The sequence below is a fragment of the Genypterus blacodes genome, unplaced genomic scaffold (genome assembly GCF_046128005.1).
Source record: "Genypterus blacodes isolate CSIRO-AG114 ecotype Tasmania unplaced genomic scaffold, CSIRO-AGI_Gbla_v1 ptg000022l_1, whole genome shotgun sequence".
Lineage (NCBI taxonomy): Eukaryota > Metazoa > Chordata > Actinopteri > Ophidiiformes > Ophidiidae > Genypterus > Genypterus blacodes.
In genome coordinates, this window is record NW_027466835.1 from 2,447,405 (window position 1) to 2,460,273 (window position 12,869).

Here is a 12,869-nt window from a genome sequence, read left to right on the forward strand (position 1 = left end):
ATGTGTCCAATTATTTATTTATTTTTAGGATTGTATGTAATGTGTGCCTTCATGTCAAAAGCATTTCAAATAAAGATGAATTAGATTTGGCTCCATTCACAAAATACCAGTTGTGTTCAGGGTCATTACTGTATGTTTTTTTTATTGAATATCATCTGTGATCAGTACCTTAGATTAGCAGGTAACAGACAAATGGCTAAAACGCTAGGCTAATATTCCTCTGCAATGAATCAGAGAATCAGAAAAAGTATCCAAGAGGTTGAAAATGACGGTTTATATGCTGCCATCTAAAGCTCTTAAATAGTTTCAATGTTTCCTGTCCACTAACAAATTAAGAAAATTATGCTTGAGGTCACTTACTGACAACACGGTGAGGTCAGTGTGTTTGGATCTCCTCTGTTTTATTATTTCCCACACGACAATTAAAATGTGAAATAGTCTCATGTGATTTTATGTAAGATTGCCAAGTGGGCGCAAAAGATGAAGGAGGCCGCTCTCCTTCGACCAAACAGCACTTCCTTGTATTATTGCACTGAATTCACAGCAGGGGCGGCGCTTTGTCATCAGTGCAGCGCCTGTGGCAGGTAGACTTTGGCACACAGGAGGAAACCAACAGACTCAGTTCCCAGGTAAGCCACACGCTCTTATGGATAAAGTACAATAATTATAGTTTGTACACGAGATGATCGAAGCATTTGTTTATCCGACAACGTTCTTGTTTTTGTCAGAATACCACATGAAACACGTAAAAGAGAACAACGGCTGATATTGTTTGTATTTGATTGATTGGGCTTAGTTACCAGTCAACACAAATTTAACTGGTTTATCTGAAGGTGGTTAAATACCAGCTGGTAAATTGGTACATATTAGTTCAGTGTTGCCGAGCGCTCCGCAGAAAAAAACAAACAAAACACGGAAGTATAAACATGGAGGTGCGGAAGATCGTAATTCTGCGTCTCTTCTCTTTGCACAGAAATACACAGACTTGTTTTCTCGCACAGGGTGATCTTAAACTCTTCGTAAACTAGCATTATTAAAGAGCAATCCTCACTGAAATAGGAAGTTCGGGGCGTATTCCAAGCTGTGATTGAAATGCTGCTGCGACGCCGCCACCTGTGTGAGTAAACACAAGCTGACGAGCCAGCCTGTGACAACTTACTGTCCTGATACCCAGTTTGAAAGTTTAACACTGATCCTGACAGCAGAGATTTCTCAAGACAACTCCATCATATTAACCCCGCGTTGACAAACCTCCCTTGGGCATGGGTGCTGTCCTTTCTCCCCACCCAAAAGGTACAAAGGTTGCGTATACAAGGAGACTTGGGCAGACATTCCTTTTCAAAATGTGGTAGCAGCAAGAGAAGACACAATCTTAGAAGTGTGAATACTGATAACTTAACAGGTACTTCATTGTTGGAAATATTCAATATATGTATGTTGATAAATACTAGTTGATAAAAGTATCTCAATGTCATTAAAAAAATACTAACTTTTCAAGATAAGGTTCATTAGGTTCACACCAAGACACATTAAACTTGGTTCTTCTCAGGAGGAGTTGTGAAGATGGATGGAGCCAAATCATCAGTCCAGCCTGCACAGGTTCCCTTTATGTGTTCGTTGTACTTGTCTTATAGGTGGAGTGATGGGGCAACGTAACCTGGATCAGGAGTTTGAGGCACAGTTTAATGATGTGGTCTCCAGACTGCAGTCCAAACAGCTCTTCCAATCTGACTGGGATATCGTCTCATTTGCTGTCTTCTTTATCTTCATTGGTGAGTACATTACATACATTTTAGACATTATGTTTTTCTCAGCTTTGGGCTGGGTCGGGAATTTTCCTGATGTCGTGGGTCTGTAAAGCCCTTTGAGACATTGTATGTAAAATGGGGCTATACAAATAAAATTGACTTGAGAGATAGCTGCATAATTGGACGAGGGTACACTTAATAACAAATAATTTACTGCATGCTTTCTAGTTTGTATATCTGCTCAAAAATATTTATGCCTAAAAAAGTTGAGGATGTGTTGAATGTTTGTTCTCACAAATGTGTGATAACATAGTGGGAGGAAGAGTTACTTTGCATGTTAAACTGAGGAAATGCAGTCATTGAAAGTTGGTGGGTCATGAATGATGACGATGATGATGTTTTGGAATGAAGATGCAGATAAGATAAAGGTGTACAGGTTCAATGTGAAGGACTTGGTCTGACCACAGCTACATAAAAGCTGACGTGACATTTCTTGCTCTTGCATTCATGTAGTTTATGAAGGCAACATTTAACGAGTTGTGTATCAAATTCAAATATATGATTGAAGAGTTAGACTATAGACTTTAGTTTTAGGCTCTGAGTGGCAGTGCTTTTACATCGCAATGCGAGTAAACAGATGGTGTGGTGCGTCCTGACAAGAACATGTCACACACACACACACGCCAAGCACACCTGATAATCAAACAAACGATATGCACCCTGAGCATTAACACTGTGGCACAAGTGGCATTTTGGCAGACCCTAACCCTAACCCTAACCCTCATCTCACCAAGTAATGTCTAACACTAAATCGTACACTCACACACACATAAAGTACATACACTGCGCTCACTGTTGAGTATGCTGTGTGTTTTCTTTTTAGGTATGGTTCTGCTGCTGGTAATTCTGGTTCTCATTCGCTGCTGCTGCTGCTGCTGCTGCGATGAGAAGGTACACACACACACACACACACACACACCAATTCAATTGTTTTTTATTCTGAAACACTCCCTCAGTGGTTGATCATTCACCTCCAATAGAACACAAACACATTTCCGCCTTACTTATACGACAGTGCTCACCACAAGGTGTCAGTGTACATCAGTGAACTGAGAGCTGAGCTGAGACCATGTAGGAAAGTATTGACTTGAAATAATTATTCATTCTTTCTCCACAGCCTAGAAGACAGAAGGTTGGAATAGAGAACATGGCTCTAGAACCCTAAAGGGTCCAGCTCAACTCAGCTTTACTAAAACCATAAGCTGGAATCATTGCTGAATATATTTGTTGATGTGCCAAAGCAGACTGATTCCTTTTAATGTCCCAAACGTGTAGCCTGTGCTTACTTTGCCACCTAATTATGGAGACGCTAATATGATTGTTCTGCATTGATATTGGAGGTTATTGCTGAGCCCACTGATGAATAGCTGTTAACTTTAGGAAAAGATGTAAGAATAGAAATCAATTCTGATCACACTATGTTTTTATTCTAGTTTAATTCTGAGAGATGTTGTGTTCTTCAGTTTATTTAAAGAATGTTAATACTAAAGGTGAATACTATACTGTGATTTAAATGTAAACTTTGTTTCTGTTAGTGTAATGCAGCACACTAACAGAAACAATAAAAACTGGGACTGCTTTAAAGGTCCCACTATATTACATAAGATGAAGAACTTTGCCATGCTGAAGATGCAGTTGTTCAGGATCCCCAAGCTAAATCTTTATTGCTCTATTTCTTTGTCTTTTCTTTAGCTCTAGATAAATATTTTTAATAGTTTTTATTGATTTTCTTGTCAGAGAAATAAAGTGGACTGATTTTGACTGTTAAATTAAATAGTAATATAGATTTATAAATATTAAATATTTTCAAAAGCTTCCAATAAACTTTCACATTATTGTAAATTGTGAATTTCCCCTGTTGTGGGATGAATAAAGAATTATCTAATCTTATCTTAAATAAAAGTGCTGCTATTTCTCATATACTACACACAGACACACACGTTTGGCTGGAATGGATTCTGTATTGGGTGGGCCCATTATTTAATTTATATGTTCCCTCTTGGAAACGTAATCCGTCAGTTGGGCATAGATTGTCCCCCCAGTGCCCAGTGAGTTTTTTGTGCTTGCTCTCTCGTCTCACAGGTTCAGGTGGAAGCCTGTCCTGTAGAGATCATGTTATTTGTATTCATATCACTAGCCATGTTAACACTGGTATCGATGTTGCTGTGCCTCTCTGTGGGTGTCTCTCCCCTTTTTTTAATCGCGCACCTAACGCCCGGTTGTGCCTTCTTCCAGTTAAAGGGGAGTTTTTCCTTGCCGCTGTTGCCACATGCTTGCTCATTGGGGAATGTTGGGTTTCCTTAGATCCTCTGTAGTGACTTGAGATAACGTTTGTGATTGGGGGCTGGATGAAGTTGAATTGAATAGATAATTACAAGTTGTGGTGAAATACGAGTTCATTTATTGATTTGTTCTTTAATCGTTCATCATCTACACTAAATTACCAACTCAGGCCCACAATTTATCTTAATTGAAAACCTCAAGTAAAAACCCCCAAACCTATTTCCAGTGTTTGTCAATCTTTTACCAGCAGCAGGTTAGTTCAAGCTATTGAAAGCGATTGCTCAGAATTGTACATATACTCGCATTTACTAAAACTTTTTTTTTATCCATTTCACTTCGTCAACTGCTGTAAATTCATCTAAAAATGAACACACCTTGTTCGTCCCCGATTTAATATTTTATTGTCATAGTTGTTTACTTTAATAACATTTGAACACGCTCAAGCGCACAGCGAGAACGCCACGAGAAACCAACAACTGGGTTAAAGCAAAGAGACATGTACACCCAATATAAGCATTCTGTTTCGACTGCTTAAGGTCTTTCAAACAACATCATATGCCATTTCATTTTGAAAATCATTTATATTCCAAGCAAAACCATGGTCCACATCTGTTTACAGATATATTCCTGCAATGTGTCATTGATGAAAGCAAGATGAGAAATAAGAGGAAGAAAACATAATGAGTAGACCAGAGGAAGGTCCTGGGGGAGGAGAGGGCGGGCAGACCCAGAGATGGCATAGCTGAGCTCTCAATATGAGAAAGCTGACTCGTGTGGACTTCCACTTGGTTTTTCATTTGCGTAAAAACACGTTTCTTTTTCACAAGTTTTTATCTGAAGCTGATCTTCGGCACACAGAAGGGGCGTGAGAGGGAGGAGCCATCACCGCTGACAACAAAGCAGGCGGGTTACGACGAAGCTCCACCCATTCCTTTTTAAGAGGACTCCCAGGCAGCTGTGTCCTCCTTCAGTCCCGCTCAGCAACAAGCTTCAGCACCTTTCCAATGGCAATTGTCTTACCTAGGAACACAAAACCAACAACCGTTAGGAGGCATCCACTATTCTCATAGAATTGTTTTGAATTTCGTGTCTGGGAAAATGTGGTAAATGTGGCAACACCTCATCCAAACGACCCCAAGAAGAACTCTAGGTGTCATACCTTCATCCCGTAAGGTGAACCGTCCCATCTGGGGAAAGTCTTTAAAAGTCTCGAGGCAAATTGTCCCTGCTGTGCGCAGACGGGCGATGCAGACCTGGTCCTGTTTGACAAATCGTGGTCGTGTCTTGCTCTTATCTCCTGTCTTTTTGTCTACCAGACAAATAAAGGCCTAGAAGGTGAAATAATGCATAACAGTATATCAACAAATACATAGTTATATGATTAAAACCATTCATATTATCATCAAGTAACAGCTTCCTCTGGATTACGGGTCATATTTCCATGGAATTAGAAAATCTTTGAGAAAGACTGCTGTCTATGATATATCTATGATGACATCCAGGTTTATTACACTGCCAGTCACTTCGGCTGGACAGAGGCTAGTATCTAATGTGCTTCTCGACCGATTGAATCTTCACTGGTTCTCAGTGTAAACCAAGGACAACCAAGGACATTGATTTTATGCTTCACAAGAACACGGGTTCTTGACCACCAATATGTTCATGTCAATATCTTATTTTTTTTAACGTCTCCATTGTGAAGTAAACTTTGTGTTTTAGAGGCTTTATTATTGTGTGTTCATACATGATAGGTGATGAATTAAGGAAACTAGCTACAATTTGTATTGCTAGCCACAGATAGCAGCTGTAGTTCTTTAGCACTCACATGCACAGCATGAGTGGAAGGCCTTACCGTAATTTGCACTTCTTCAATACATGTATGAATGTGAAGGACTGCGTTATAACCTGGGCAGATGATGGATTTGTGTTCAATGATGACAATCTGTAGGGGAAGGAGTGACACCACAAACACAATCACACACACTTAATTAGTGTTAGCAGTACAGCAGATGATTTCACAATGCAATGCATAGAATGAGGCAGAGCACTGTGTATTGACCTGGGCATCAAAGGTGCGCCCGGAGTGGCAAAGGTTCTCAGCATTGCACAGGATAAAGCCTGGCAGGATCTCCTCCTCCTCAATGCCTTTCAGCCGCAACTTAAGGTTTTCCCCTGGTCCAGCATCATCTGTCTCCACATCATCTGACAACAGACTCAGTAACTCCACTACGTGCTGCATTAGACGAGAGAGAAAAGGAGAGAAACAGAGGGTGAAACCACTGCAGAGAGCGAATCATTACCGATGGGAAACTAAAAAAGGCAATCAGACACAACTAAAGCGTCGGCTTGACTACAGAAGAGCAATAAAGGTAGTATTTAGTAGTTAGTTTGTTTTCTCATCACTGCACCCACACAGATTCACTCAGTCTTTGTTAGGCTCCACATATCCTCTTAATTAGGTGGGAGGCATTTCACATACACACATAGAGACAAACTCATTCATGTTCAAATTCACACTTTCTAATGGTTTCTAATGCGTGAGGAAAGTGAGGTACTCACCCTGTTAGGCATCATGACCAGCTGCTGTGCTTTACTGATGGAGCCAGACTCCAGTTTCCCCAAAACTACAGTACCCATGTCCTGATGGAGAAAAACAATAACACAAAGATTGTATTAAAGATCGTGTGACAGAACAAAATCAATATGATCACATCCAACATTCATCCAACATCCAATTCAATTCTGTGTAATAATGAAAAAACACATGTAAAAGGGGTAAAGATGAGGTTAATGTAAATGACTTTATGAACTCTCACCTTGTATTTGTCTACTATGGGTAACCTGACAGGGCCGTCACTCGATCGGTTGAAATTTGGCAAACTGTCCAAGTGTGGAATGAATGGTAAACCTCTGCAATCACATAGAAATGAGACGGCAGTAAGAAGAGACACACTCATACGTGACGGCTGTCTACAATGTTACTGTAAAAACAGTATCAACAAAACAATACTCTGTGAAGGTGGTAGTGCAGTTGACAACAACATTAAGGGATGTTTAAAGACTTACATATACCAAGAGCACATATCTGTGGCCTCCTTCAGGTTGGCTCCTGTCAGCCCAGAGCAAGGCATGAAGTGAATATCTTTCTTTGGATTGAATCCCACTTTCTTCAAAAATGGCACTAGTTTCTCCTTACATTCTTCATACCTGAATGTTAAAACAGGACAATAGTTACTTTACACCATACGAGCTTTCAGGCCACAAGTAGCAAATTCATAATTGCAATCAATTCTTGATCTATAAATATGCAGTATTTTAAAAAAATTATTTATACAGGTTAATATTTTGCTCTGACTGATTGTGTGATGTAGCTTCTGGTTGGCCACATATGTAGTCTAGGCTAAACAATGATGAACATTAACATGACAACAAAAACAGTAAGAAAAAGCACAGTGGCAGAAAAGAAGGGCTGGGACAGAGAGCTTGTGGATGCACGCACACATAATGCACACATTAAATGAGCGTGAGTGGAGTGAGGGGTGGCTGAGTGGTCCGAGGCACTGGGTTCAAATTGCAGTCTCCCCCGGATGTTCAAATCCGACGTACTGCAGTAGTGAGGTCGTGGTAGGGATCAGAAAATTCTGGGGCTTCTAATTAATTTCCTGAGGGGTGAGTCCTCTCGACCTGACACGTCACTTAAAATGCACCCGCCAAAAAATGTAAATGAGCTGATAATCGCACATTAGCATACTGGAATCATTAATATCCATCTACCCACCTCTCAAGGCTCCAGTTGACGGTAGGATCATCCATTTTATTCACCAAAACTATCAGGTGTTTTACACCAGCTGTTTTGGCCAACATGGCATGTTCCCGCGTTTGTCCGCCTTTCTCAAAACCAGTCTCAAACTCACCTTTCCTGGCAGAGATCACCTGGGGGTCAACACATGCTTGAGGTGAGTTTGCTTTGTCTACAAGACCTGTTATAACCATGGTTCACCTAACTAAGTTTGGGAAAAGTCATTCTTAGTTTTCATGACCACCATGTTATGTTCTGTGGTTTCCCAACTTCAACAAATACAGAGCAAACAACGAGACAAAGTTTGCAGTCATTTGTGTTAACAGAAACAAGTAAATGATGACCGACAGCTTTGACTGCTCTACTCACCAGTACAGCCAAGTCTGCTTGTGATGCACCTCCAATCATGTTTGGCACAAAGCTTTTGTGTCCTGGAGCATCCAGGATGGTAAAGTGCTTTTTCTCTGTCTCGAAGTACGCTCGACCCACCTCCACTGTCTTCCCTTTGTCCCTCTCCTCTTGGTTGGTGTCCAACGCCCAAGAGAGATACCTGGGAACACAAACAGGACTATTATGTGAAAGCTCACGCTGGTTACTGTCGCAGTCCACCTGCATGCTAGGCTTGAGAGTGAAGGAGTGTCAGAAAAACATCTATAGAATAACTTGTATACAGTACAGTGTGACGACACACTTGCACACTGCATTGCCAGGGAAGATATCTGTTGCAATGTGGATGAAAATCTGTGGCTTGTATGCAATAAAAAAAAAAGTGCAGCTTTGGTGTATTTTCAATCATTCTCATACAATAAGCATAGCAATCTATCCACTCACCAGGTTTCCCGGTTCTTCTCCTTGGCTTCTCTCTCATACTTCTCTAGAGTTCTCTTGTCCACCATGCCTGTTAAATACCTGGCAGAGAGGGAGGGGGGAAACACCAGAGAAACACCAACAAAGATTAATGTGGTGAACCAGTGTCTTTAAAAGACAGAAGTGAGAAAGAAAAATGCTACTTACATAATTTGTCCGCCGATGGTGGACTTGCCAGCATCTGGGAATAAGGAAAACAATCATTTTACATTTAATAGTGCTTATAAAAATACACAGCAAATAAATCATTTAGTTGTCAGGGGCGAGAAAATATTCTTCTCTACAGAAGGGGGGCCCTGCAGAAAAAGTGTGGGAACCACTGCCATAGGCTATTTTAAAAACAGGAAAGGAAAGCTCATAGTCATCTATCTTTTGAGGAACGCATAAAAGACAGATGACTACTTATTTAAGTTTTCTTGTACTTGTATTGTTTTCAGTTAAGAATACAAATAGTGAAATCATCATTTTCAAAGCACTGCTTTCTGTTTAAACTTGCATTTCACACACCGTCAACTTTTTGGGAAGTTGGGTTTGTACTGTATACCTTCTAAATAGCACAATCTGATAAAGATCAAATAAATGTTTGAATACAAATCTTTTTACTGACCTACGTGGCCGATGAACACAACGTTGACATGCTCTTTCTTAGGAGCATCTGGCTGAGCAGGTTGAACCTTTGGTACTGGCACTTCATCTTCCTCTTCCATCATCTCTTGGGCAGTCTCTTCCGATTTGGCTGTCACTGCTGGGCTCTGGTCACCTGAAGAGCCACCTCCTGGCTCTTCCTCATTTGGCTCGGCTTCTTTCTGGTCCCACAACTCCTCCTCCGTATTCATTTCTGTGTCACCATTCTCCACTGGTGCTGCAAAGTAATAAACACCCACATAAGTTTCAATTTCAGAAATATTTGCACATGTACACTTCCAACACACCAGTGATAAATAAAAAATAAAACAACACTTGGATTGTGTCACTAAAAAATCAAACTTAATCAGTAAAATGCATGGATTGTCTTAGAATCATCCCAAGAACTGGCTGGCAAACAAAATGTATACATACCAGCACTTTCTGAGACCTCCATGGTGGACGTCATTTCAACAGCAACTGAAAAATACATACAAGACACACATATACGGTATTAATGTTTGTGTCTGTCAATCTTTTAATGTGACATAACAACACAACTTGTTACACTTGCTGCTGGCTCAATTCAGTTGAGAGAATAACCAGACATTTGTGCAAGATCTAAGCTTGAAATTAAAGTTGCAAAAACATCCACCTATGTTTGTTATTGTCACATACTTCCTCCGTCCACTAGGGGATAGGTGATACCGTTTAGATCAGGAGTGTCAAACTCATTTTCACCTTGGGCCACATCAGCATTATGGTTACCCTTAAAGAGCCGGTTGTAACTGTAAGACAGCATAAATGTAACTACTCAACATATATAAATAACTGTCTTTATTCGATTACTTATTCAAGTTACAAAATTTGCGTGGATGTAAAAATATTGTAGCTTATTTCTCTGTTATTATAACATAAATCCTTTTATCGGGTTAAGAAACCCTCATTATTCCAATAATCAAAGATAAAGCTTCTCAAATAAATAAAGACAAATATCAAATAGATTATTTATTATTAAAGTTATCAACTTTGTTCAAAACTTTTCATCACAGTTGAGGGAAACAATCGTGAGCTGTTAAGAACATGCGTGACAGCTGCAGCATTTTACAAAATCAAATGGCTGCACACAACCTTGCAGAGGGCACACATCCAACTAGACAGGTGTTTTGATTGCAGTTTACATTTGGCTGCATATGACATGCACCTGTAAACACTGAGTCCATGCTACACATACACAGTAGGATATGTAATTAACTCAAATGAACAGTAAGGGTAGTCGAAGTTCATCACTATATTGGCGATGTATATTGTATTCCTTGAGCACCGACACTGCCTCACAACACAAAAGACATACAGGTTTTTCTCTTTGAAGCACAAACATGAATGAGAAACATGATTGGACATTTTGGGATCATCTGTAGGTAGCCTATTTCTCAACACCACTTGGAATGACAGTTGGAAATCACCCTTGTTAAACGCTGATCTGACGCTGATGTGGAAAGTAAACTCTGCATTTTAGTGGCAGGATGCTGTCACTTTGCAGGTCACAAAAGCAACATGTATAGTGGGAAATGTAGTTTATGGACAATGTACGCTTATAAGCAGCATAGACGTTTATTTTGCTCTCACGGGCCACATAAAATGACGTGGCGGGCCAGATTCGGCCCACGGACCTTGAGTTGACACATGTGGTTTAGGAGATGGGATGCTCTGACTGATCATATCTTAGCTTACTGTGTTTTGAAATGACCAAATTGTAGTCTCTATGTTAAAGATTATCTGAGGGCGATGGGATTGACAAAAAAGACAAACCATACAGACACGACACTGCAACAACCAACTTTTGAGTAATTGAGATAACTGTTTGTTGTGGTTTCGGTCATTAGTAGACCCAGTTAACCGATGTGGTGAGAAAGTAAAAGAATAGCTGGCTCCATCTTAGATATCCAGTACGTGAAATATGTAAGGTTAGAGTGTCAAGTGCATTTTAATTCCTAATTGCCCCCAGATATTTTAAACTGTAAAATGACTGAGTATGGCCCACATTTTCCTCATATGGCAGGCCTGTTACCTGTTGTGTTACCAGTGTTTGCTGGTTTTGTTTGTTTGTTTGACATTATAGCATTTAAGTCGTGTTTTTGCATTTTTGTCATTTTCTGGAACACTTTTGTCTTTCACATTAGCAGCGTCACAGCTGCGGGGCAGGTAAGCTACTACTGCTGAAAATACTGTTCTTTTTCTATCTACAGTGGAAGGAGTGAACTTCAGCACAGATTATGAGTATCCCATGTATCCTACTGCTTCTGGTTGCTTTGTGTTGTAAGCCTAACCCTATACCCCAAGGGTTTCAATGAAAAGTGCAATGTTCACTAGTGTAAATTAATATTTATTTGATATCAAGAAGAGGACTTGCATATAACCCTCAGTACTCAGCACTTTGGTGTGAAGTTGTGTACTTCAGTGTGGAGCTTTTGATCAGTGAGTCCACGAAGCCCCACTGATCAACTATGACCAGCGGTGCGTCATGGATCCACGTCATGCCAAACACTTGCATCCCCAATCATGGCGAGTTTAATCTGCAGGTGAGGTTAGTTTGGGATTTACACAGTAACGCCAAACATTGTATTACTATTGCCTCTTCGTTGGCTCTAGTTCTGCTTCCGAACAGAGCTATGGGGTGGAAGCAGAACTACAGACGCATTTAAAGTTCAACTGTGAAAACGTGTGAGCTAGCAACAGTGTTAGCTTGGCTGCCAGTTAGTCGTCTCCTACAGCGTGATTGCCGGCTGGGTTGATAACGGTGGCGCTCAACATGCCGTTAGACCATTCTATGGCGGTGGCTTGGTACCGCTACTTGGTATGAAATAGTGCACACAAGGTCACGGGTTCCGCGTAGAGCACTGTTTAAAAAGTACAACAGCTGTCTTTGATGCAGTTAACGTGCTAGCTACTACACAGCTCAACTTGCCTGACTGCTGTTAGCAGCTTGATGCTAGCAAATATAGCTCATCAAAGTGACTTACCACCGGAATCGAGATTTCCCGGGGGAGCATTCATGGCAAAAGCCGGAATAAATTCGGCGGCGTTTACATTTGGGACAAACGGTTTGGCGTTCACATTTAGAGATGTGAATGCGGAGTCAAGTTGTCCGTCGATCGTGGCCTCGACATCGTCTTCTTGTTCCCAGGAATCAGGGGCAGTGTCTCTCGTGTCCATCGTGGGTCTTGGTTTTTCACTACTTGGACACTTGAGCTACGCAGTTCTTGGTCTACGTTGACTGTCCGCTCAGAAGCCGATAGTAAGATCTCCCCCCGATGAGAACTGAAATGTCCCAACTAAAACGATTGAGTGTTTTCCTCCGTCTTATGAAAAAATAACGACTCGGGTTTTATCGGTAGAAAAGCCAGACGAGCTTCGACTAGGACCAGAATTGAGCACTCCCAGAGAGTCCACGTGAGTACTGACTCGCAACAGTCGCCTCCCGCGGT

At 40.8% G+C, this 12,869-nt stretch overlaps 2 protein-coding genes across 2 annotated transcripts; one reads left to right on the plus strand and one right to left on the minus strand.

Annotated features, from left to right (window-relative positions):
- Positions 1 to 539: 539 nt before the first annotated feature.
- On the plus strand, positions 540 to 3,182 carry smim22 (small integral membrane protein 22). Its single transcript, XM_076143309.1, has 4 exons — positions 540 to 629; positions 1,635 to 1,772; positions 2,632 to 2,699; positions 2,926 to 3,182. Exons 2-4 carry the CDS (start codon positions 1,643 to 1,645, stop codon positions 2,971 to 2,973), a joined length of 246 nt encoding a protein of 81 aa, XP_075999424.1. The 5' UTR covers positions 540 to 629; positions 1,635 to 1,642; the 3' UTR covers positions 2,974 to 3,182.
- A 1,293-nt stretch (positions 3,183 to 4,475) lies between these two features.
- On the minus strand, positions 4,476 to 12,850 carry LOC142992464 (eukaryotic peptide chain release factor GTP-binding subunit ERF3A-like). Its single transcript, XM_076142918.1, has 14 exons — positions 12,405 to 12,850; positions 9,817 to 9,861; positions 9,365 to 9,619; positions 8,905 to 8,938; positions 8,722 to 8,799; positions 8,260 to 8,440; positions 7,870 to 8,024; positions 7,158 to 7,298; positions 6,908 to 7,001; positions 6,651 to 6,731; positions 6,151 to 6,324; positions 5,944 to 6,033; positions 5,251 to 5,419; positions 4,476 to 5,111 (listed from the first exon to the last, which is right to left on the minus strand). The coding sequence occupies exons 1-14, from the start codon at positions 12,595 to 12,597 to the stop codon at positions 5,059 to 5,061; spliced, it is 1,743 nt and encodes a 580-aa protein (XP_075999033.1). The 5' UTR covers positions 12,598 to 12,850; the 3' UTR covers positions 4,476 to 5,058.
- Positions 12,851 to 12,869: the final 19 nt, after the last annotated feature.